Source organism: Zeus faber (assembly GCF_960531495.2).
Source record: "Zeus faber genome assembly, chromosome: 4".
NCBI classification, from domain to species: domain Eukaryota; kingdom Metazoa; phylum Chordata; class Actinopteri; order Zeiformes; family Zeidae; genus Zeus; species Zeus faber.
Genome location: NC_137191.1, coordinates 21,151,028 through 21,177,889, shown reverse-complemented (window position 1 = coordinate 21,177,889; position 26,862 = coordinate 21,151,028). Strand labels below are relative to the sequence as shown.

Below are 26,862 nucleotides of genomic sequence, written 5' to 3'. Positions count from 1 at the left end.
CCAACCTCAACATACTTCATCGCGTCATCAACTTCTTCCGTTGTAACTACAACGGGCGTGTCGTCGGTCTCCTCTGGTGGTTCCTGAAAATATTCCGTTTCATCGTCACATTAAGTTTGAAATCCACTGTTTGAGATGTTCTCCAAGTCCAGTTTAGTATCAGATTCAGCATCGCTGTCCTTCTCGGCGTTGCTGTCGGAGAACTGATTATCATCACGGAAAATGAAGTCCAGTACGCGCTGCTTACGCTGACTTGGATCTATCGCACTGGTCACATTAAGGTCCACGATATGATTTTGATCTTCCTCCACCTGCTTCTCGTAATCCATAACGACACGGAGATGGAAGTTTTCACAGACAAGTGAAACCGAAGGAGCCTCGTTGACGGAAGTGACGTCAGCATTTCTTCTTCGATGGTACACGTTGGTACACGACCCCTCCACAACGAAGTCTCTGTGTGTGTGTGTAAAAGTAGTAAAATTTTAAGGTTGAACTCTATCAAAACGGTTTCATATTGTGACTTCACACCACATGGAATATGGAGAAATGATCCTCACCTGGACGGTCGCTTTAAAGGAAACGATCGATCGGTTTTGTTCAGTGCTATTCAGCGTCTCGGGTGAGTGAACTGCGTTTCCCCATGTAATCTAACGGTAATATTTAACTTGACGGTTTAAATTTTTTCTACTATATATAAATCAAACTCTGTTTTGAAAATACATTGAGAGATAAAAAACTCACAAAGGAACACGAATCTGGAAAAAACCCAAGAATGTGTTTTGCCGGCTGGAATGGTTGTTAATATGGTTGGTAGTATGGCTAGTCTGGTTGCCAGTATGGTTGTCAGTAGGGCTAGTCTGGTTGCCAGTATGGTTGTCAGTAGGGCTAGTCTGGTTGCCAGTATGGCTGGAATGGTTGCTAGTATGGCTGTGGGTATACAATATTGGCTCAAATATTTTATATTGTCCCAAACATATAATATGATTCACATGTAAATACATATGGTTGCCTACATGTTAGAAGATAGGAAAGAAAGCTCATTTGATTTTTGCACATTTTCAGGAACCTCTCCCTGTCACTCTCTCTGCTTCAAGTGCTGTCCCTGTCTTACCCGTGCCCACTTCTAAACGTGGCTTGACGATTGAAGCCATGGAGGCTCTGACTCTGCATAGCGTCCGGCATTTAGAGCCAGAGCCAACCCATGAGTTGCAATCCCCATCTGCATTTATCCATGCACTTGTTTCGACTTTAATTAGTCAACGTAAGAGGCCTCGCCAGCGCTCTTCACCTCCTGGCAGGCTGGCAGCCAGGCACACAACTCCAGCAACCCAGCCAGAGTTCCCCACAGAGGCTGTCATGTCAGATTGGAAAAGCTGGTGGGAGCCTGTGAACTAGCGTGGCGATCGCTGGGCCCTGGCACTCCTCACAGGCTTTTTTGGGATCTCTTTGTCTATCTGTTTGACATGATAAAATGACGAGAGCTATCTTAGCCCAAGTTAATTAGCCATGACGCATCTCTTTCGTGCTTGTGCGTAGAAAGAGGGAGTCTGTCCATTATGGGAAGGTCAAAATGTTTACCTTGAAATATGCTGGACAAAGAGCTGAACGTAGGTTTTGGTTTGAAGAACACGACTCTTCATCCGTCTGACGTTCTCCCCTTGTAAATTACTGCCATTGTTTGGACAGCGTCCGTAACGTTGTCTGTTCAAGTTTGCTAGGCTGTTTCCTGATGACGGGGGGGACCGACGCTAACATCACAGCTTATCCTTAAAAAAAAACAAAACCGTAAACAAGAAAAAACAACCCACTGAGACTTTGATGGATGGTGGTTCTGCTCAGAAAACCTCCATCTGTTTCATGATCCTCATTGCCTCTGCAGCCAGCCTCAAAGGAGAGTGATGTAACAATTATCATTTGCTGAAGTGCTTTTCTTTTTTTTTTTTCTTGACTCCATTTTTGCGTCACTCCCTGTAGTGGAGCAGGTTTCAATAACAGGACCGTAAAAAAACTGATTTATCCCATTAACATGCATATTGTGCGTCAATATTATTGACCTATTGACCCATTCACAGCCCTTGACATGCACAGTCCACTGATATGTTGTTGATGCCTCCAGTCAATAATGTTTGTCATATGTTGCACAGAGTTACCCGAAAGGGCCAGACCTTTACCGAACTGTCCGCTGCAACCAAAGGAATCAACGTATTTGCTTGCTGCAACAGAAATGAACCGGCCAGACAGTGGCAGAGTTTTCGCTATTTAAGGTTACGATAAATTATATTTGTGACAGCTAAACATCATGGCTCAGTACACTATGTTGTGAAACTCTTCACCAGTGAGTTGTAATTGCAACCTTTTTTAGCGCGGCCTTGCCTGGATTCTGACATGGCGCTCTTGATTTGTTTTAATTCGGTCAATTCTGAAACAACTAGCCTTCCCCCTGTAGTTTGAAAATAGATAGGACTTCCGGTCGCTATTGGTTTCCCCATCAGTTATTTGAATCAGCAGTCATCACCTTCACTTCAAGTCCCACAACACAGAATCACTGGAGAATCTCGTGTACTTTATGTTGAAACTTTACTAGAGGTCTTTACCCTTGAATTCATGTTTTTTTACTTTGTTGATTTTGTTTGCCACTTCGGCAGCTGAAAAGTCACCAAAAAACAACAGTACCCATGATTGTCATTGGCAGTTGCATTGATGTGCCCAGGAGAGTATGTAGTACTGCAGGACCTGGAGATTTCTTGGCAGATTGATCTTTAGGAACATTTATGTTATTACTTGTATTTGGTATTGGTATTGGTACCAGCATTATTATTGGAATGGGCTCTTTGCATCGAAATTTAATTCATAACCATACCAATGTTTCAGTTCTGTACCACACACATTATATCCCCAAAACCAGATTTTGGATATTTGACTATTGTCAGTGCATGAATGAAATGCTTCTTTGAAATATAATGTATTTGTTTGGTGGATATTCTTTGCCTTGTTCAAGGCCTCCACAACAGCAAATCGGATCTGCAGCGGAACAGGCCAACGTTCAGCGCCATCTGCCCGCGTCATTCAGAAAAAAAAAAAAACAACAACATTTCTTTATTTTAAAAACAAGGCTGTGAGGGTGATTACATTTCCCAGCCTCTTGCCAAAGCTGACAAACACAGGTTACATTCTCAAATCCAAAGTACGATTTTCTGACGCCGTGCAACAGCGTCAAAGCTCGCAGCCGTTCTATTTTTACACCAAAGGGGCTCTGTTGTCTCTCGGTTAAAGTACACGCACATGTGTTAAGGCCTGCTCTCGTCTGAGACCTTTTGTGCGGCGCTGTTTCTTTGGTGCCGTTTTGTGCGTTGGAATGTGTCACCACCCCTTTCTGTGCTGCGAGTGTCAACATCATTTTCTGTGTTGAATCTCAGACGCAAAGCACACATAAGAAGCGGTTGGTTACGGAGCGAAGGCTTTGTGTCGGGATCTAGTGCAGGGATTGTCCTCCATTGCGTTTTGGAGTTATAAATGATGTTGGTAATAAATATTATACTGTACTGTATATAAGAGCTTACCGTGGAAAAACCTCAAGCTCAGAATGGAATTGCTCCAGAGTCCAGCTGAGCGGCAGTCAATATCGCGTTCTGCTATTGCTGCCCTCTACAGCGAGGGAGTCATAATAGACTTTCTCCGGTCGCAGTTGGCAATGCGGTTGCTCTTCTCTTTGCCTTCTTTTCAAGAGATTAAAAAGGTCGGTGCAGAAACAAACCGTCCCCTCGGCGTCACACCTGCGTGTTGCACTGTTGTTGCTTAAAATTCTTTCTCCACCGTCCCCCAGGCAGCATGTGTGGGACGTCAGCCACGGTCACCTCTCACAGAAACTCCACTTAGTTTTATCGAGGTTCACACAAGTGCAGATAGTCATCGTCAAGTGGCAGTGAATTTGTGTTTTGGGACTGTGTGTGTGTGTGTGTGTGTGTGTGTGTGTGTGTGTGTGTGTGTGTGTGTGCGTGTGTGTGTGTGTGCGTGCGTGCGTGCGTGCGTGCGTGCGTGCGTGCGTGCGTGCGTGCGTGCGTGCGTGCGTGCGTGCGTGCGTGCGTGCGTGCGTGCGTGCGTCCGTGCGGGTGTGTGCCTGTGTTTTGTGTGCGTGTGTTGGGGTGAGAGAGGAGTGGGTGAAGGGTGGTCAAGTGTGTTTTCTATAGATTTTCGAGCTGTCAGACAATTCAAATAATTAATTGCCGGAATTTGCGTAGTCAATCGTGATGAATCCCAATTTTAAAAGTGTGTTTGTATTTTAAAAACATTGTGTTAAAGTACCTTACTTTGATATGAGTACTGAGAACACAAAATCATCTTTGTCAAAATGTATTTAATGCATCTTTCGCGATTTAATAAGTTAGGGCTACCAAAGATAACGCAATATTAGCACGTTTGTTTTGATCCTAATGACCCCGAATTTATTTATCTATTTATGAATTGATTTATTTTGTTTTAGTATTCATCATTTATCCATTTATTTATTTATTTATTTATTTATTTATTTATTTATTTAATCTTTAAATATTTTTCCTCAGATTTAAACAAAACATTTTACATCAAAACATCCTTGAGAACATGGACTTTGTAAAAAATTTTCGGCATACATTTTTTTTATGTATTTCGTTGTCAATTTTTTTTTTTAATGGTGGACATAAAAAAACACTAAATTATTATGAGTAGCACTGTGTTAACTAGTGAGCTCCGTATGGACGGGTGGCAGTTTAAGTCTATTCTTGGTTATAGATTAAACATCAAACACAAGCTTACTGTACGTCTTTAATTATCTCTATCGTGCTATTTTTCTTGTGTGCAAATAGGACACGCTTAGTTATTCTTATGTATTCAAAACACAAAAACAGCGAGCACGGAACAGCCACAAGTAAAACGCATTCACGGCGGCAAATTTAATGTTAAGACATCATACAACTGCATGTGGCCCTGTGGTGACACGCCACGGATTCAGAGCTCGCTCTAAATACGTCTCGGGTTGATGTATGTAAATACGACAACACTACACGAGGACCGCGCTCCAATATGGCCGCACGATGATTTCACCCCCATCAATGGAGTGCTGGTACGTCCTACTAACAGCAGCTTAACAGCAGCGAGGGATGTGTGGCAGCCAACCCCTTTGTCAGTCAAACACCAGATTTTCTCTCCCATTATGCAAATCTGCCTGTTTCGAGGACTCGGGTGTGTTTGGGGAAGAAACGCAAGAGTGGAGAGCCCTCGCGGCGAGGATAATGATGAATCGGTTCTTTTAACCGTGACCGTTGTCACCCGTTTCTTTCCCTGGAACAATGTGTCCAGTGTGGCGGCTGGGTTCCCGAGCGCTGACTCCGCGACGGCCTGTGATGTATTAGACGCTGCGGAAGAAGCAGCGGGAAGCGGGGTCTGCTCCGTCTACGCTGAAGAGGTCAAGATCATGAGATCATCCGCTGGCTTTTCGCAGTTAGGGCCCCGGGGCCAGCGCTTTCCGCTTGACACTTGTCGGCCAGTAATTCTCTTCATATGGGTGGTTATGTCCTGTCGCACTGTAGGAAACATCATCTTGGTACTTAGAGTCCAGTGTGCATGTGTTGAAAAGTGTTTTTCTTTTTTCTGCTGGATAGGATAAGATGGTGAGAAGATAACGTAGCACTTTGTTCGTCTCCCTTGGGGGAGTGAAAGTATAAAGTGAAGTGAGCATAATTATGTGTTTAAAATATTGAGTTATAAAGCCCGTTGAGTGCCTAATGATTAAAAAGAAAAGAGCCTTTAAGCAAATCAAAGGCGCCTTCAGTGGAGAACGACTGCGACTGTATCACTTCCGGTTGTCAATTACTGTGGCAAACCTTGGCTTTTGATTAAATAAACTGTTGTAGTACCCTGATACTTCTAGGGGACCAAAAGGATCTCTTCTTTTTATCTCATCTAAGACAAAAATTGAATAAGTGACCGGTGGACTGTTCACTTTGGGAATTACTGAATGTGTGGTTGTTAACAGCTAGAGGGGGGGGTAAATGATGATAAATAACACCACCAGCACATCCGACAACACTTAGTTATGTAACAACGTGCTGTTGGTGGTGGGCGGATTATTCTTCTTCCGTAAATTACAACACAGTTTTAACACAGCACATGGTCATAATCAGCCATGAAATTGCACCGTACCCTGGAGGAGGCTGCTCGGCATACTACTCATACTTGTTTTTGCGTATGTGGTTGTCCTTTGGGCAACCAACATGCCAAATGTGGCTGCCCAGCTGCACTTTTTACTTTCCCAGACTTATTGCGTAAAAGGCAAACCAATTACATACTATGATAACATCGGCCATCTTGGTTAGCTCAGAATATATAACATGTTTATCTTCAAATATTGAATTTGACTATCAATAACATAGTCAAGACCAGTTGGATGAGATGCATTCACAGCAATTTACTTCTGTTACAAAAGCGGTCAGTTGACCACACAGGATTGTCCCGTCGCCAACTGAAAGTCTATATTTGTTTTCCAACAAATTGTGTTTTGGCATTTTTGATCCACAACAGTCCTTTTCAACCAATCGCATATCATGTTTTTTTCAGCAAAATGTCTGGAAAAAAAAGACATAAATCTGGGCTTGTCCAGCCCTGAATATATTATTATTATTATTATTATTATTATTGTTATTGTTATTATTATTATTATTATTATTATTATTATTATTATTAATATTATTGTTATTATTGTTATTGTTATTATTATTATTAGTTTGACTGAGTTTTGTTTTACCATGTATAGTTAAAACCAAACAATGGGATTAATGGATTGTTTTTATTTGTGTTGAGCATTTGCTGAGACAAAACTTAGCCGGACATGGATTACCAAGACACTTTTAGCCATACAGCTTACAGCCCAGATAATATGACATCCATGCGCTCTCCACTTAATCCTGAATTTGAAACAGTGAGTCTGGCTGGTTTAAGTGGGATTGGTTTAAAAACTTGAGTCCCGTTGAAACCCGATCAGCTGTACTGCTTGTGCGCCGCAAAAGTTAGCATGATATGCCATCACCGATGCCCTCAATCCTTTGTTGCTGTGTGGGCGTATTTTGTGTTATGTCGAAGGGAGTTGATGAGGATGGGTCCTAAAAAAAATAAATAAATAAAAAAAATGGAAACCCGTCAGATTGACCTAAATAAGAGGAGGTGCTGGCTCAGACGAATAGCCGGGGATTACCAAGGGGATCAAGAGGCTCGGCGGCCTCGCAAACAGCAAACAGGGACTGGGAAGCGCAGCGTTAGCCCCCGAACCCCCTGTGGAGCCCCTTATGGCCCGCCTGCATGCCAATATCATCCATCACCCCCACGTCCTCCTCCTGCACGCGCCCCTTTGTTGTTCTGTTTGGGACTGAGGAAGAAAACATCCTCAGAGTAGCGTGCAGAGGCACCCACAATGCACTGCAACGCCGCACACATACGATTGGTTTTCTTCAAGAGTTCCAAAAAAACAATTGGTACAATTTGCCGTTGCAGCGCTTTTTCATTGTCATTCCTTTAAATGTGGAAATGTGGATTTCCCTTTTTCTCTGTACTTGCTCATCTATTCATTTTAAGATTCCTCCTTTGTAGAACAATGTTCAATCCTCTCAAAGCACTGTGCATCAAGGTGGGGGGCACTCTTGTTTTCATATCTTTCTTTGCGGAATTATTACAGCTATTGAGTTACACTTCTATTTAATGAAATGGCTTCCATGATATGATTCTGAGTCATGTCAGCTAAGCCTAAAATGTGTGTGTGTGTGTGTGTGTGTGTGTGTGTGTGTGTGTGTGTGTGTGTGTGTGTGTGTGTGTGTGTGTGTGTGTGTGTGTGTGTGTGTGTGTGTGTGTGGCTGTGTGTGTGTGTGTGCGTGTGTGTGTGTGTGTGTGTGTGCAGTGTTTCACGGAGATGGCTGACCATTAATCCGTGATTGATTGATGAGTCTCCTACACTGTGGCCAATAACCGGCCCGTCCTCTGCTCTGCTCCCAGTGTGTGTGTGTGTGTGTGTGTGTGTGTGTGTGTGTGTGTGTGTGTGTGTGTGTGTGTGTGTGTGTGGGTGTGTTGAAGAGGAGGTGAGAGAGGTGGCTCGCTGATTGCTTTGTGGTTAGCTCCATCTGCGGAAATGAAAAGAAAAAAACAGAAAAAGATGTGCGCGGGATAATCATACATGTCTTTGCCAAGCTTAGAAAAAAGGCTTATTGCAGGTTCTGAATGGAGCAGGACGGGCTTTTAAAACAGCCCCACTCTAGTTGTTTTAATGCTCAATAAATGTCGAGACAATATACTGCACCTTATTGGCCCGTGAGGATCCCCAATCGCAATGTGATTATGTCACGTAAACAAATCAATCCCGCACACCCCCGGTGGAAGGTGTAAGACATTTCAAAAAGAGAAAAAATATGAATACATGTATGAATATCATATCGCATTCAGGAGAATGGGGCGGAGGTGAGGTGACAGTGACCTTGACCTTTGACCACCAAAATCCAATCAGCTCGTCCTCGAGTCCAAGTGGACGTGTGTGCCAAATTTGAAGAAATTCCCCCGAGGCGTTCCTGAGATATCGCGTTCGCGAGAACGGGACGGACGGACGGACGGTCGGACGGACAACCCGGAAACATGATGCCTCCAGCCACGGCTGTTGCCGGCGCAGAGGCATGAAAAATGAATTCCATGAGTAAAACATAGCACGCACACACACACACACACACACACACAGACACACATAAATCAAGGCATCGTAAATCAAAGTGAAAGCCTATATATGTCTTCACATTATCCTAAAATATCCCTGTTTGGCACAACTTTGACCCAGACACATACTCTGGTCCCGTTTGTTCTCCTATTGACTTCATTTTGAGAAAAGCAGTCCGTGAATGTGTGTGTGTGTGTGTGTGTGTGTGTGTGTGTGTGTGTCTGTGTGTCTGTGTGTGTGTGTGTGTGTGTGTGTGTGTGTGTGTGTGCGTGCGTGCGTGCGTGCGCGCGTCAGGCGTGTGTGTGTGCGCGCGTGTGTGTGTGTGTGTGTGTGTGTGTTGAGATAGGGGGTTAGGGGGGGTTGTGGGGGTAGGCGGGGGGTTGCCCCAGGCGTTGCTTGTTCCGGGAACCATCTGGTTCTATTGGATTTTGGCGCTGTTCACTCCCTGTCCTCCTCAAATACGTCCCTTTTTCGCTCACAGCTTCTATCTTGTGTGAAGGTTACAAGCTAGCCCTGTAACATAGCTTCTGCACCCGCCCCAACCCCACCCTGCCCCCCAGGCCCACACGCACACACACACACACACACACACACACACACACACACACACACACACACACACACACACACACACACACACACGTACACACACACATAAAATAAATAATTTACGTGTGTAATTCAATTACAACAACAACATATTTACTGTATGTATATATATATATATATATATATATATATATATATATATATATATATATATATATATATATATATAAATATATCCCTCCATTGTCTGTTATTTTCCATTGTATAGGCATAAAGGACAGCTTTTTGTTTTTTTGTTCGGTGGTGTAAATAGATAGATCGATAGATAGACAGATAGATAGACAGATAGATAGACAGGCAGGCAGATAGATAGATAGATAGATAGATAGATAGATAGACAGGCAGGCAGATAGATAAATAGATAGATAGATAGATAGATAGATAGATAGATAGACAGATAGATAGACAGATAGATAGACAGGCAGGCAGATAGATAGATAGATAGATAGATAGATAGATAGATAGACAGATAGATAGACAGATAGATAGACAGGCAGGCAGATAGATAGATAGATAGATAGATAGATAGATAGATAGACAGATAGATAGATAGGCAGGCAGATAGATAGATAGATAGATAGACAGGCAGGCAGATAGATAGATAGATAGATAGATAGATAGATAGATAGACAGATAGATAGACAGATAGATAGACAGGCAGGCAGATAGATAGATAGATAGATAGATAGATAGATAGATAGACAGATAGATAGATAGGCAGGCAGATAGATAGATAGATAGATAGATAGATAGATAGATAGATAGACAGATAGATAGATAGGCAGGCAGATAGATAGATAGATAGATAGATAGATAGATAGATAGATAGATAGACAGGCAGACAGATAGGTTAATGGATGGATAGATAGACAGATAGATAGATAGATGGCGGACAATTTAGCCAAATTTTATTAATCACATTTGTTAATCTTAATGAACTACCAAAAAAACCTCAATCAGTTTGAATCCCAATGAAAGAAGTTCTCGAACATTTGATTGAATTCGTTTCCGGTAAAACACAAATATCTGATGACCTATTTGCTAAGAATTGGACAGCTTTCGATACAAATGGCTGAAACGGACGCATCGGATGAAAATATCTATTGTCCATCTGTTTGGGCTGATGAAGTGAATCCTTTGCCAAAACGTAGTGTTCAAAAGTGCTTGGAGTCCCAGGGAGCGGCTTCCAAAGGGAACTCTTCATTTTGGCCGTCTCCAGGGGGGATGGAGAGCCCAGAGTGGCTATTTAATGCTCTTAATTGTGACGCTCTCTGCCATGTACGAGAACCAACTATTTTTAATTCGATATGTTTCCCGAAATGGGGCACTCAAAACGGCGTATAAATGAGCGATGAAATGCAGAAAAGCCATATGGCGACAAGAACCCCCCCCCCGCCCCCCATTCAGAAGGTGACGGAAAACAATTATGCAGTTTCCAAACTTTCAACATTCCTTTTTCCATTCCCTCACAGTATGTGTATCCCATCACATCGTCCTGTATTTTCCCGTCCAACAAGAGCAACAGAAATGGAAAGCGCGAAGCCAGACACCAGAAGCAGATAGCAGATCATCAAACGTTCTCCTATTGTCATGGCGGGCCCATGGGTTTCATTAGTGGCATCTTTTAAGCACAACAAACCTACACACGCCGCGTCCCAAACGTCTCCAACAAAGGCAGGAATTACAACGGCCCTAAGGCACTTATTGCACTTCAAATGTGAAATAAATATAGCGAGTAATCTACATTTCTCATTTGACTGCTTTAAAGGAATCGCGGGACTAATGATACGCCTTGGTTAATTTGTTTTTTTCCAATTTTTCAAGATTATTTGTTTATTTACATATTTATTTAAGCCTTTTTTTGTTTGATTGGTTGTTTGTTAATTTTTCTCTATACATATATCATTTTTTTGTCTTTTTATTGTGTGAGTTATATAATTCTATGAAATTTTAATTTCAATCGAAATTGTGCTTATTCAGAATTCAAGGTTACTGGTTAACTGTTTAACCTTACACAAACAGTTACATGTTTTTATTTTACAAGATATAAGCAAATTCTTTGCGGTTTCTTTCCAAATGATTACTTAACATGTGGACAGCAGTTCTCTGTGACACAAGGAGCAAACGGCATAATCTTTAACATGCACACGTAAGTCATCGCAAATTCTCCACACCGTGTTTGTTCAGGTTCGGGGCTGCATGTTTGTGGCTAAGCATGTCCTCAGAGATGCTGTACCTGGACTGATAAGACTTTTTTTTTTTTTTACCTCTGGATACGGAAGAATGAGCTGAAAGCTGGATTCCTGTTTTCTCCTCCCCTCTGGGAAGCTGACTTATTCAATATTCTAGCAATGTTTGATCCTGACCTTACTGTTGCATGTCCTTGGTGCATGCAGAGCGCAGCAAATGCCTTTTTGGTTGAATTGCAGGCTCTGGTCCATTTTAATGGGCCTTTTCATTCTTGGGGCGTCGCTGCTAAGCCCCGCGGCGGGGTTTCAGAGCAACCATTTTGATTATAAGAATGATTGAATTAATGCCGCTAGAAGTTGGCACTTAATGGATTATGACGCTCACAGTTGTAAAAACATATGGGGCAAATGCATTTAAAGACGTCCCAGACCCGGTATTTGTCACAGTCGTAGGGGATAATGCTTCCAACGTGAGTCTTTGTAACCGATCTCATGAAAGAAACATACAGTATATTAGTGTTATCAGGAGGCGAATGAACTTCGCGGAGCCCGGAGCTTCCTCGCGCTTCCGAGCGAGCTGCTCCAGCAAGCTGCGAGCTGCTGGAGCTCCGAGCCCTATGGACTGCCAGTGTTCGAGCCTGCTCCAGCCCCGGTTTTCAACATTCACTACCAAATTGTATAATAAATATAGCTACAGGCAGCAATACATGGGGTCCAGTTTATTCATTTTAAGTACATGTTACAGTTATTATGGAAGAACTTGTCAATACTTTACCGTCCAGATTAGTTGTGTTGGGTGCATTTTACAGTCTACCGGATTCTCTGAAATGCAGTACAATTTTCTGAGTTTACTTGAACGCAGCATGGCCTCCCACCGGTTGCTCGTCTAGTTTCTTCAGTACTTTTTTTTTTTTTTTTATTATTGTGACTGACCTTGACTAGATTTTTGGACAATGGCTGGATTATTGTCCTAGATTTTCAGTGATATTTCTCTGGGTAATAACCATTGCACGGCTTCTATCTTTCTGACGCCACCTTGGATTTTTAACTCTTCACTGGGTCGCACATTACAGTTTTTTCAAGGGGCGCTTAGTCAACCTTTCAAGGATTATTTCCTATAATTTTTGTCATAAATCCAGCGAAGTTATGTGAACCACAGATTTTAAATATCAATCAAACAATTCTACTGACATCTACCAGGTAAGAAGCTATATAAATATACTCGTAGATCGATAGTTTGGTAATTACTAAAGACTACACAGGGACCCATTCCACGGTCCAACTGGTCATTCTCAATCGGAATTTGTATATTTATAGTAAATAATATAATGACTTCATAAAGTGTCTTACTGTAATTCTCAGCTCGTTCAATTGCAGACAACACGTGGGACACACGTAGAAATTCTGAATATTTTGGGTAAAATTTCTCGGTTTTTCACTAATATCTGCTCCGTATGTGGATCGATTTAGATGAAATTGAAACCATGAGATCATGACGGTCCCCTCATAGTAATATTATACTTTTTAGTATCACAAAGACGTTTATCATGTTCTGTCCCACTCATTACCTATCTTAGTAAAAAAAAAAAAAACAATGCACCACGAAACATAAACAATAATAATAATAATTATTATTATTTTATAATAATTATTGTCCCCATCCTGATGAAAAGACATATGCAGACGTCTACAGTGACATATTGGCGTGGCCTTTGGACCCGTTTTTTCCTGTGGAAAAGCAAACTGGTTCATAGAAGGTTTGAAAGTTGGACCGACCGCGAACCGGCACCAGCCCAGAACCACAACCAGGTTCACATGGCAATGGTGGTGTCAGAGACCAGCGCTTCGGTTTGCACCTCCTCGTCTCCCCGCCCCTCCCGGACAGACTCTGTTCCCTCCGCTGACGGAGCGGGGACAGTCCGTCCCCGGATGCAATAACTCTGACCCAATGTTATTAAATCAGTGTGATCATTTTCAACCTGTCCTACACTCTCTGCCTCCAGAGAAGGAACGTTCTCCACCCGTTCTAGCTCCTCCCTGTCTGCTCCTTCCCTCCCCGGCTCCGTCCTCCAGTGCAGCCAGGGATGGCACCGAACCCCTCACTGTAAAATACTAGTGTCTAGTGTCTGAGTGGCTTTTTTAATCAGAAAAATACTCAATTTCGTAATATAAAGACCTGTCTCCATAGAGACTGGAGGTTCTTTTTTTCTTTCTGAAAACAAATAAAATATTTGTACAAAATAAATATTGGTGAAGCCCCACTATTTGTATTTGGATTCAGCTCCACCCCGACTTTACGTCCTTGCCCCGGCAATGTTACTGCCTCCATGGAAGTGTGGGTGCACCCTTCAATTCACAGAAGTACCGGATTTTTCCCGGAAATGATTCTAGGGCGAGAGCGGGGAAATTTACGGATTTACTTTTACGTGGGAAAGTAGGAAAGGGGGTTTTGTTCGAAGTGGCTGAAATGTTTCCCCTTGATTAGTAGCTGTGATCCGGCAGGGACTTGGAGCGCTCGCTCGGTCTCTCTCTCTTTGTTCCCTCTCTCCTATTTCCCTGATTCACCCCTTTCTCTCAACAGAACCCTGTGATCTCACGCCGAGTGCGAAAACGCACACAGGAAGTTGATACAATAATGGCTTCGAGGCCTCTCGTGTTCTGAAGTCAGGGCGGATCATAAAAAAGGCGGGAACAAACATCACCGTTAACAAGCCTCTCTCTCTCTCTCTCTCTCTCTCTCTCTCTCTCTTTCCTTTTTATGGGGATCCATCCATCACTCTCGGCCCTGTGTTTACTGCCACAGGTAAGTCCCTCATTTTATGTACGGCTTCAGCCCTTTGGTCAGAACTCAATTAGCTATCTAAGGTTTGAGTAAACGGCCTCTTAAGGAGCCACTACATCACTGTTGCGTCCCAGCGAAGGGTTTTTGTAAAAGCGTGAAGATATTCCTTCAGCGTAACTGACACCGGGAGAAAGGGGCAATTCCATTTATGCAGCCAAGCTCATTGGCTACTGGAGAGATGCCAATCTGCCCTCGCAGATAGGGAGGAGAAAAGGGACCGGGGAGAGCGGCTAGAATACCATTTATTCATCCTGACACTGATCAGATAAATGGAAAATGATAAATGCTGTCTATTTTTACTCTCCTTAACTTTTTTTTTTTTTTTTTTTTTTTATTGGGGAAGAAGGCTGCGGCGTATTTGCCGCTCGCTAACTTTGTAAGGCCCTTCCTTTCTCCAAACATTTGAGATAAGGAAGGGTTTTGACCGTTATATATCACCATGCAGTTTCGCCCATGACTCATTTGGCGTGAAGGGAGACTCCTTCCCCTTGAGTTGACGTCTGCCCCTCTGTGGGGCAAAGGAAAAGGCATGAAAAGGAAGTTAATTCAACGTTGAATCCATCCCATTGGATGGCTCCGATGTAGGTATGAATAGTCACAGTTTGCTATTTTTGGTTGTCTAAGTGATGGTTTTGGACTTTGAACTTAAACTTTGGCTGATATTTGGTGTTTTGCGGACTGTTGTGCTTGCTTCTCTGTCACCGCCTCTTCTTTTTACATTTTATCTCACTATTACCAGGTTAAGAAATCGTTCAGTCGTGAAATTGCCCTCCATATTGGTAATTTATCGCTCACAATTTTGATTCACAAGATGTTCTATTTAGAAATAGGCCACAGATGCATTATTGCTCGAAACTAAGTTATGCACTCCATGATGCATATGGCTCTTTTTGCATTTTGTTGACTAATAATAGTTGGTTACCAGTCATAATAGATTCTATGGGTATCTTATTAAGCAGAGTTGAGCTTGTTTACCTGACACCTTTCTGTTCCACACGCATGACCTTCCTTTCCATTCGTCGTGTTCCCTCCTGGTTTCTTTCACGCTTGTGACCGCCGGGTCACCGCTCTTCACGTCCCTCGCTCCAAATAGACCCTTTTTGTGGTTGTCGGTAAACAGCCTTCAACAAATGCATCTTTAAACCCGCATCATAAGGTGGTCTAGTGAGGAGGTGAGGAAACAATGAGGGCAGGTTGCAGCGTTGGCTCCGCTGGGAGAACCGGCCTTTCTGACTCGTCTGGAGGTGTCACACTGGTGTTTTTTCTCCCATTTAAGTGCATGGTGTATGAGAGTCATATAGACGTTTTTCTCCCAGTTACACGTTACTTATCCTCATGTACTTAATTGCCATTTGGCTTAATGGATTTGTTGTGAAGCTGAGCACTAGAACCAGTGTGGATCTTATGGTATGGATGAAATGAATTGTAATTGGATAACGCTTATTATGTTTGAACCACAAATATTACTCTGCGAATTAGGCATTGTCACACATCTGTTGTTGTGCGGGTGAGGCAGACCCCCAGATGCAGGCCCAGCTGTTGTTGTTATGCATTCACCGACTGACCCCCATGCTTTACGTTAAACGCTAGGCAGAACACTAGCATGAGCTAACTCAGGTCTCGAGTGCAGCGCCGTGTGACACTTTGCAAGAAAAATAAACTAAGTCAAATAAAGGAATTAATCGAAACCCAATTCAGTTCAGTCCAATTCTATGAAATCCATTATATTCGACCCCATAATAATGACCCTGTAAGTTGTCCACTCGCATTGTATCAGTTTGCTTAACTTATTTTACCCATGTTTTAATGCAAGAAATACGCTCACCCCCCCCGCCAACACAGTGATGTTCTCAGTATTCCGTTGTCGACTTGATGCAGGGAAAGCAGCATCTCTTTTCATCCGGGGTTGTCCACCAGAGCCACGGAAAGCACCCTGCAAGTAAATGAGGCTGTGGATCTAGAACAACCGGCCGACCCGAGAGAGAGACAGAGAGAGCGAGATAGAGAAATAGAGCAGATAATTACCTGGATCCAAGTGATGTAAACTATTTCAATTGATGTGTTTTTATTCATCCAGCAATTAGGTAATTTAATTACACATGAACACAAATATAATATTGCATGGTCCTGACCTAGCACTGACCTCAGTGCAAGATGAATGCCATGTCTGATGCAAAGGGACGATAAATGACGACAAGTGAAGCAGGTTGGGTTGAAAAGACAGTTTGGCGTTGATCACAATATTGATCCGGCTTAAATAAATAGCATGAAAAATAAAATAAAATAAAGCCATGGCCATCCACCCACCCCCCACCATGACTCATCACTAGACCCGCAAAGCCCCCATCGCCATATGTACCTCCGCCCATGATTTAGGCCCCCCCCTGACGATGAGGCGTTGACATTTATTATGCACCGCTGGCCCCTGGTAGCAGGATAGATGGGTTCCCGGTCAATAACCCTTACAGGAAGCCAGGTTAATTAAATTGTTAAGCATGTGTTTGCATCTCTGGCCGAGCCGCCTCTCCCCTCTCAGCTGCCACTTCTGTTGGGCGATTGTTGAGGCACAGTTGACCTGCACATAACCGGCATGCTGTGTTATTTCCTTTCAATATTCGATTTGTTTTGAGAATCATTTCGAAGTGAAACTAAATCCCCACCTATTATTGTTCACCCCCCCCGTGCGATCCATCCCAGCTCACCTTGGAGCCGCTGCTCGGCGAGCGTGACCTTTCGCAGGGAACCTTAGCCCTCCGTGATCTCACATCCATCCCCTGTCTGGTCCACGTGCCTCATCTGCATGTCCCCCCCTTTACTGTCTTGACCTTCTTTTTCCCTGAGTGAATAACTTTACATTAATATCCCCGCCATAGCATGCCTCCCTCGCTCGTTATTAGTGAAATACATAATCCTCAGCATAACATGCTGTCTTGTTATGCCTCGTGTTGTTATTTTTTTATTTTTTTCAGAACTAATCTCCTTCTTCCTACACACATACATACACACACACATTCTCACACACAAACACACACAGATATGAATACAAGCAGCTGAGATACAATGGCTTCAGACCTGTGTACTGTGCAGTCCCAGCAGCTGTGGCCACAGGGGTAACGGTCATACTTTCTTGCTCCATTTCCCTCAACCTTGCACTTTGTTCAGCTGTGTGATTTTTACCCCCCGCCCCCTCACGTACAAAGGGCACCGCAACGAAGGGTAATTATCTGCTAAATCAATTATGAATATCTGCCTAAATATCACACACAACCCCACGAGAAGCCGAAACTGCGGGTCAGATCCGCCTCGGTTATAGCGCTCATCTGCATCGATTTGTGCCGAGCGTCATTAATCAGGGCATTATCAACGAGTGTTGTTTAAAGAGGTTACCTCTCACCTCTGGGAATTCCCGCCCCGGCCGCAGGTCGAACCCGCTGCACGGTCTATTTCGGGCGAGCCGTGTTGGTGTGAGGCCGTGGACAGAACCAGGGCCAGAGAAACTGGGCGATGATGAGAAAACAAACAGGTTCAGATAGACGTACTGTAGGCCCCAAGTAGAGAAGTAGCCCCCGCGCTCAAACCCAGAGTCTGAAAAGTAAAACATTCAGTCGGGCTCTCTGTTCCTGTTTCGCCCGGGTCGCCCGTTTAAGGACGGTAAAATGAAGTCAATAGCGGCGTCGACTTCAGGTTCCACAACAGGCGCCATCTACTTTTCATACAGCCACAAATTTATACTCTGGAGGTACATATTTCAGGTGGCGTGAAGGACATGAACGTGATGATAATTGAAATAGGAGGTGAAGATGTTAGAATTAAACACAGCTCAGTCTTGGTCCTGCTGCCCCCACATAAAGCGTACAGTCATCTGCATATAGACGCCAGCCACGCTTATGATTAATGGCGGCGTGGGACGCACACTACATAAGCTCCAATGCAATGAATACGAAATCCTACATGGCAAATGTGAGCCAATGTGAGAAGTCCAAAATAAGTGTTTGTAAAACATTTGTTTGATTTTATATTTCCCAGTCACTCTCTAGTACGATGAATCTAATGGAGCTTCAGTTGTATCGTTGATGGCATCACTGGGGTTGATGCCTATTAATAATGAAACTGAAAGTCTAAATGTCAGTACAAATGGGGATATTATATTGCGTTTTGACAACGCAAATAGGGAATTGGTGTTATTAAGGAAATAAGTTGTTTTGTTTTTGTTTAGAATAGGACTTTGATGAAGGAAATCAACTGAAACCGAAAGCAAAATATCCCAGCTGCTTTGATTTGTTTACCACTCATCACAATCCTTATTTATATTTTATTTTTTAAATTATAAGCAGCAAAGTATTATAATGCTCACGGGCAGACAGTAAGTGATGACTTCCTTATCCTTATTGTAACAGGACCTAAAGTCTATTTTATCAGTCACAGGGAACAACCAGTGTCGGTGTGACACAGTATAAATATTGATCAAAGAAGAACGAAACCTCTCAAAAAGGACAATTTAATTTTTCTTCATTATTCTTAGTGTATAATCTCAATATCAGAGACAGATCTTGTGGACCATTAGCGTTCAGTTGTTTGTCTGTGTAGTATGTTTTGTTATTTTCCACACACACACACACACACACACACACACACACACACACACACACACACACACACACACACACACACACACATGTGCACGTGCACACGCGCACACACACATGCACACACACACACACACACACACACACACACACACACACACACACACACACACACACTCACACTGTAAGGCATTCTGGAATGATAAAAGTAAATTGATTGATTTTGCATGCTGGCAATGTGGTTAGGTTTGAGTAATTGCTTTGTTGTTAATTCCATTGATCTGCTTTAGTGTGTGTATGTGTGCGTGCATGTATATGTGTGCGTGCATGTGTATGTGTATGTGTGTATGCATGTGAGTTATATGCGAATGGCTCTGATTCGGCTGCGCTGAGGTAAGTGTTGTTGCTGCAGGGGTATGCAGGGCATGGTACATTCCTACAGTGTTGGATCACAGCAACAGTAGGGGCAGGCACACACTAGAGAGCAGCCTGGGACCTCTTTCTGCAGACACTGTGATCCTTGATGGCCTCCATTACAAACACAACCCTTGAAAATACACACACAAAAAAGGAAAACGAAAGGCAGTGGATTCATTCACACAATCAAGACCAGAGGGAAAATAAACGTATAAATACCTTGAAATGGCCTTGTATTTTAACAAACATTTTTTGGCATTACATGAAATTACAGTCAGGGGAATGAATGCGTTAAACGCCACAGTTTTTCCTTTTTTTTCTTTAAACAAGGCAATTTTCGAATGCAATTGGATTTGAATGTGCACGGCTCAGGCGTTTGCCATGTTTAATATCCCTCGTTTGGTGAAGGATGGCATTGCTGTTGCATGACAGCCAGGGGCTGAGAAGCAGTGGGAGGCAATGCTTTAGATCTTCGATGCTTTTCTTTGTTTACTTGGATGGCACACAGATAATGATATAATTATATGAAAATATGCCAACTGATTAAAATGCAATAGATCAATTTAATCTATTCACAGAAAAGGAGATGGGAAGGAGGAAAGCAACTACAACATTGATAGTGAGCCAACACAGTGAATGATTAAACAGCATACACGAGATTCGAGATAGCAAAAAGATCTGAAATTCATATCAGGGATTTAACATTTGGAAATGTTATCCTGCCCCCCATTGTTTTATTTATATATATATATATATATATATATAATATATATAATATATATATATATATATATAATATATATATATAATTTATATATATATATAATTTCTTTTATTTTTTTCTCATACAGCAGAGGTACGCAAGCGGACAACACTATTCTCAGCACAAAATTTTCATTTCTTATCATCCATTCTCTTTCAAAGGCTTCTCACACACTGAGTACTTTACTGTGTATAGCAATTCATTTATTTCAATATTTTTTTTTGTAGTTTAGAAAAGAAATACAATAACATCTTGCATTTAGTCTCCACACTCGCATTTCTGCTTTTAAATGTATTTTACATTGAATTTCATCTTTACATTTTTAAACCAACTTAAATTTTTTTCAATCTTTTAAACGTGTATCATTTTCAGATGTTGCGTTTACATAATATAAATTGTTTCGTTTATTTCTTTTCCCACGTGTCCCCAGTTGGAATTTTTTAACTATATTTCAATGTCCTGAAGTAGAAATACACGTTAAAGCTCAAATCTGTCCTTAGTGAGAGAGAGGTGACCAACTTTGTGACTCAAATGTTTATATCTTGTTTTTCAGTAGATAGTCAACAAGTCCAAGAGTCAATTGGCCTCAAACCAGCAGTTAATCCAGTGTGATAAACTCTCATTCCACAGCACAGTGAGATGCAGTGTAAAAATTATCCCTTTATTCCTCATGTCGCATGGTAGCCTCCTTCCATATATAATATCCAAAAAAGGGGGTTTTGCATCCACATTATCACGGGAAAAATGCACACAAAGCAGGGTCACACCTCACATTCTCGAGAAGGTTGCTGCTGGCAGGTGCAGGAACCATATTCATTGATAATGACCAGGGCTCCCTCAATGTGGTTGGGTTTGTAGTCAACATAGTACTCCGGTGTAGAAATTGTAGCCATCTGCTGCATACTTTGCTTCTGCTTTTGCTTGCGGCGCTGACTGCTGAAGCACTGCCTCAGCTGCCGTATTCCAGCTGGAAAGCACTTCCAGGCCACATAGAGCATGAGTACTACAATGAGGAAGGAGAAGATGAGAGCCATGGTCCCAGTAACCACCTTGTGGATTTGCATGGTGCTCTCCAGGTCATCTTTTCCCACCGTGACAGTGAATGTGCCAGTGACCACCTCTCCACCCTCACCCTCATAGGGATTGGGTGTATATGGGCCTAGTAGCACAGTGCCACCAAGGGCCCTGTCCCTGGTAGAGGGATACAGGCCTACCGTAGTCACCTCCATTGGGGAATCTTCACAAAGCTGGAAAGCATAGACAGCATCCAGTACGTCCTCGCCCTGTGCAATATCCGGGCTTGAACATAACAGTGAACTGTCACGCTGCCCTTGGAAAGCGCTCAGCCAGGAGGCCAAGGCGCAGACGTTGCGGCTGCACTCCCACTCGTTCCCTGCCAAGGTAATGCTCTCGAGTGATGACCATGAATCCAGGATGCGCTGGTCCACGGAGGCCAGTCGATTAGAGTCCAGCATAAGCACTTTGAGGTTGGGGGTACTCTCAAAAACATGCGGCTCAATGTGTTCAATTTGATTGGCTGACAAGTCAATCTTCTCCAGGAATTGCCAGATCCAGTCCAGGGTGCTTACCACAATGGTGGCGTGATTGTTGTGCATATACAAAGTACGCAATGAGATCAGACGGGGGAAGTGGGCCAGATTGACTTTCACCAGCTCATTGTGCTCCAGATGCAGCTCGCTAAGCTTTAAGAGCCCAGCGAAGGAATTCCGTGCCAGGCTCTGTAGCTGGTTGTATCCCAGGTCCAGAAACTGCATGCTCCGACAGTCCTGAAAGATCCGCACTGGCACAAATTTCAGAGCATTGTAGCGAAGATGCAAATTTGTGAGCTTCCTAAGGCCGTGGAACAGATCAGGCTCCAGTGCTTGCATCCTGTTGTATGATAGGTCCAGGATACGCAGGTTAGGGAGTGGCCTGAAAGTACCGTTTGGAAGATTTTCAATACGATTGCTGCTCAGGTCCAACTCTTTGACCCTCCTCAGCCTGTCAAAGGCCCCCTCCTCTACAATGTCAATGCTGTTATGATCTAAGTAGAGCCAGGTGAGCTGTGACAGGCCGGCGAAATGGCCCTCGCGTAGCTCCGTCACGTTGTTTTCTCTCATGGAGAGGCCCATGGCGCTGCTGAGGTTGCGGGGGATATCCGTGAGGTTCAGCCCTTCGCAATACAGCAGCTTGCTGTCGCAGCGGCACAGCCTTGGACAAACCCCCTCTGCCAGGGAAATAGTTCTCAAAAAGATACCCAGTGAACACAGTATCAACCCAGGGGGTTTTCTCAGTGGCCACTTCAAGTACAGACCAATTAGAAGGAAATCCATTAGCATAAATATCCAAGAATGTTGGCGAGAAAATGTCCATTGAACCTCTCTGGTTATTATTGTCGCACCTTTTACATAATCATTAACACTCTGTTCTGGGGGAAAAAGCCAGCTTATTTGCGCTATTTTGTCTTGCCGTGAAAGGGAGGAGAGTGTTTCTGCCGTCTTGTCTCACTTGAGCAGAGTAGCAATCCTTTTGGAAAAAATCGAGGCGGATAAAGACCAAGTCTGTTTGCTCATGTTTGATAACAAGCGGCGGGGGGGAGTGGAGGGGGTGAAAAAGCTGTCTTCATTGAAGCGATCTATTATGAAAAGATTTCTACTCACCCCTATCCAGAGGCTGACAACCTCCATTCAGCAGATCCCTTTGTGGCCCAAACACTAATTATGTACGAATCTGAAAAAAGACCCCAGTGTGGTACAAATTTGTTGTCCCCCTCCCCCGCCCTTCTCCCTTCTCTCTTTTCAGTGGACACCCGATCTTTGGCAGGCGTACAATGTCTTAGTTCTCCTCAAGTGAAAGAGCCAGAAAGCAAAGAAATCCAAGTAGCTTTCAGCGAGGTGGTAGGAAGTGCAAGTCCCCCTGTCTGCATGCATGAGCACTGTCCGCTCGCTCTCGCTCTCTCTCTCGCTCTCTCTCTCTCTCACTCTATCCCTCTCTCTCGTGCACGCTCCTCCGCAGTCCTCTGCTGCAATGATCAGAAGAGAGAGAGAGAGGGGAGAAAAAACATCGAGTCCAAAATCTTCAAAAACGACCGTCCTCCCCCACCCCCCTCTCCCCCCCCCCCTCCCCCACTAAAGTTTCAAGGGATGTGTCAACAATAATTAAAGTCCGTCGCAATGAGAAATCACTGACTTGCGAGGTTTAAATCCATCCAGGTCGGCGGTCATTCTTTCGGACGCCGATGCCTCGGGAGAGGAAAGAAGGGATAATGATTACAGAAGGAAAAAACGGAATTCGAAGGAAGGAGCAGGAGAGCCGGCTGTCTCTATGGTTATAACAGTATTCCTCTCTATCCGGCTGCCGAGCCTCTTGCCTCGCCAGTGGCTTGCAGAATTTGTTGTGCATTCCCCATCCTCTGTGGAGCTCTTTCCTTTTTTTTTTTTTTTTTTCTTTTATCTTTTTTTAAGAGGCTGCCGAGGGTGGATGCTGGTAGTCAGGGGCGCTCGCTGTAGCGCCCAGTCCCTTGCAGCAGCAGCAGACTAGTGCACTGACAGAGAATGCACAAGCACCTTCTGTTCACTGAGTGTCGTAAGCCACTCACAATTCAGACGGGCTGGTCCCCCCCCCCCCCCCCCACCCCCACCCCCGTCTCTCTCTCTCTCTCTCTCTCTCTCTCTCTCTCCTCTCTCGCTCTATCTCTCTCTCTCCCTCTCCCCCTCTATCTCTCGCTCTCTCACTCTCTCTCCCTCACGCCTTCTTGCTCTCTCTCTACCCGTGATTGCTCACTCACTTTGTATGTGCCTCTGTCCCTCCTCTCTCTCTCTCTCTCTCTTTCTCTCTCTCTCTCTCTCGCTCTCTCTCTCTTTCTCTCTCTCTCTCTCTCTCGCTCTCGCTCTCGCTCTCTCTCTCTCTCTCGCTCGCTCTCTCCCGCTCTCTCTCTTGCTCTCTCTCGCTCTCTCTCTCTCTCTCTCTCTCTCTCTCTCTCTCTCTCTCTCTCTCTCTCTCTCTCTCTCTCTCTCTTTCTCTCTCTTCCCTGTCTGGTACATTTACATATTCAAAAGGGGTTGGGCTAAAAACCAGGGCTTTATTGAAATATCTCCCCCTATCTCTTTTCCCTCTCACATGTCTCGCTGTAGCTCTCTCACTTTCTCTCTCTCTCTATCTCCTTTGGTAATGAATTGAACCATACTAAGATAACCCCTCTAAAGTTTCAAATGGAAGGATGAAACAATAGATACGGTAAAATCGATAGATAGATAGACAGACAGACAGACAGACAGATAGATAGACAGACAGACAGACAGACATATTTAGATAGATAGACAGACAGACAGACAGACAGACAGACAGACAGACAGACAGACAGACAGACAGATAGATAGATAGATAGTGCATTGTTACAGTGGCCTTACGGTTCGGTATGTATCACGGTTTTGGGCCCTCTGTAATGGTATGGTTTCAGTATCTTTATACTAAAAGAAATGTATTTAAAGCAGTCTGCCACAAATAACCAGTGTTACGCTCTGTGTGTATGACTGTGGGGGGGGCTTCAAGTTTATTGGTGGGCTGTTCTAATTTGCATAAATAAATCTGACAGGAGGGGAGGTGTACAGGACAATGGATAATTTAAATATTATTTTTTGTTAATATTAATTTATTTATTTATATAATATTTTATATATATTTGAAATATTTGAAATATTTTCACAATAAAATAAATAATGAAACCAGTTCTTAAGTTATTTTTGTGTAGAACGGGTTTAAACATAAATAATAATAATAATAAAATTAAACCTCACAGTCAGACCAGTGCTGTGTGAACCTGACATGACACTGGGTGCGCTCCTTTTCAGCCTGGGCACCTCCCGGCGAGGAGGGAGCGCAGGCTCTCTCTTACATAGAGGAGGAAACATTTGCCGGTGGCAGGAGACGGCAACTTAAATAAACAACACGACATAAAACTGTCAAACTTGACAAAAAGAAAGGGTCATCGCCCAGCGAGACTCGGTTCCATTTATTCCTACAAAAGAGCCGTTCAAAAGAACCGGATTGTTTTGTGTCGACCTCTCGCTTAAAAATAGAGAAATGCATCGGTGGATTCAATAGGAAGCAGAAATGACTGCAAGCTGCGCCAACGCTTCCAGTGGACTTCTACCGTGATACCGTAAAACCGCGGTTCATGTCTGCGTATTGAACCGTATGGGGGGTGTACAGTTCGATAATATACCCTGTACCGTTGCGTCCCTAATAGATAGATAGAAAGATACTCAGCCCAGCCTATTGCCATGTCTTATTGAGCCTAAATAGATAGATGGATGGATGGATATATTGACCAACTCAGCCCAGCCTACTGACATTCCTTATTGAGCCTTGTTAACAAAGCCAATCTGCTGCATCAAAGCTGAGTAATAACATGTATTTTATCTTGATTATGATTTAATAAGAGCGCCCTGTAGCCTGGCATCCTATATCATGGTCAATTAGGTCTAGGCTGTCCGTTATGAATACAGATATGATCTGTAAGCCTCCAAGATATTGCTCATCTCATCCCACACTCTTCACTTCCATGACACTGTCATCTCCATCCCATTCATTTCCAAGGACAATGAGCTGTGACAATACACTACATGACGTAAACATGGCTTACATCAGCCACGTGCTCCATGCTCTCCCAATCCATCCTTCCTTTCAGTCCTGACAGACTCCACATCTTTTTCGTCTAACAAGACCCGATTGTTATTGCTCTGTTTATTCTTCTTGTGATTCTTCTTCTTCTTCTTCTTCAGCCTTTTTGAGTTGGCTTTTTGGGGGGCTTAAGATACTCAAAAACTCACAAAACTTTGCACACTCATCAGTCCCAGTGTGACATTTGATATTCCAGGTGTCCCATGCATGGGCGGGGCAAAATGGCTGCCAGCGCCCCCTCGAAAACTTTTTTTTTAAATGAAACCTGAAACCTTTCACTTTTTACCACGAAAGCTAACAAAATTCTGTACCCATATATACAAAAATATATATTGCTTTGTACTTTCACAAACTCCTCCTAAGCGATTTATTGATTTCAAACGTGACAAGTGTCTACAAGACACCTTCACGAATAAAATTGAATAAAAGATTGCGTTTTCCTCACACGGTATGGGCTTGGCAAAGCGGGAATTTCATGTTTGAGAATTGGCACTGTTTACATGACTTTTGTTGTCACTTTTTGGTCATTTTCATGCTCTGTACTTTTTGCGATCTCCTCCTAGCTGATTTATTGGGTCCACCGGACACTTGCGCGTCGAGGACCCAATCATCGCTGCCTGCAGCTTTCATTTGTTTTGCTTTGTTTTTCACTTAACACTACCTGGAAATACTCTGTTTGGTTTGGATGAGGGGCGTGATGCAATAACGCCGCGGAGCTAACAGCACACCTGAGATGGCGGACGAGGCTACTAACTTATCAATAATTGTGACTTATTTGCGTGGATACTCCACGTATTTGGACGTATCCACAATAAAAACGAAAGAGTGGAAAGGAATAATAAAGGAAAGCAGAAAAGAGTACGAAGCAGCGACACTGTGCACGAAGAGCTGCACAAAGGTAAGTAACTGCCGCACAATAGAGACGTCATCAACATGCAATACGTCCCCTCGCTTGCTTTCTCCGACAATCACTTTGGGGTGTGGGGTTGGTGTGGTTTGAGCAGCCACACCTGACCTGGATCTAGGTGATTGGGGTCAGAGTGGCTGCATAC

At 43.4% G+C, this 26,862-nt stretch overlaps 2 protein-coding genes across 2 annotated transcripts in view; one reads left to right on the top strand and one right to left on the bottom strand.

The window, feature by feature from the left end:
- Positions 1–26,862, top strand: part of ctnna2 (catenin (cadherin-associated protein), alpha 2) — a 376,545-nt gene that overhangs the window by 236,695 nt on the left and 112,988 nt on the right. The gene's annotated exons all lie outside the window — the stretch shown is intronic.
- On the bottom strand, positions 20,802–22,716 carry lrrtm1 (leucine rich repeat transmembrane neuronal 1). Its single transcript, XM_079998698.1, has one exon. The coding sequence runs from the start codon at positions 22,465–22,467 to the stop codon at positions 20,890–20,892; it is 1,578 nt and encodes a 525-aa protein (XP_079854824.1). The 5' UTR covers positions 22,468–22,716; the 3' UTR covers positions 20,802–20,889.

Bases quoted from the DNA above. Each gene is read 5' to 3' on its own strand.
- lrrtm1 (XM_079998698.1), bottom strand. From the start codon at position 22,467: ATGCTAATGGATTTCCTTCTAATTGGTCTGTACTTGAAGTGGCCACTG.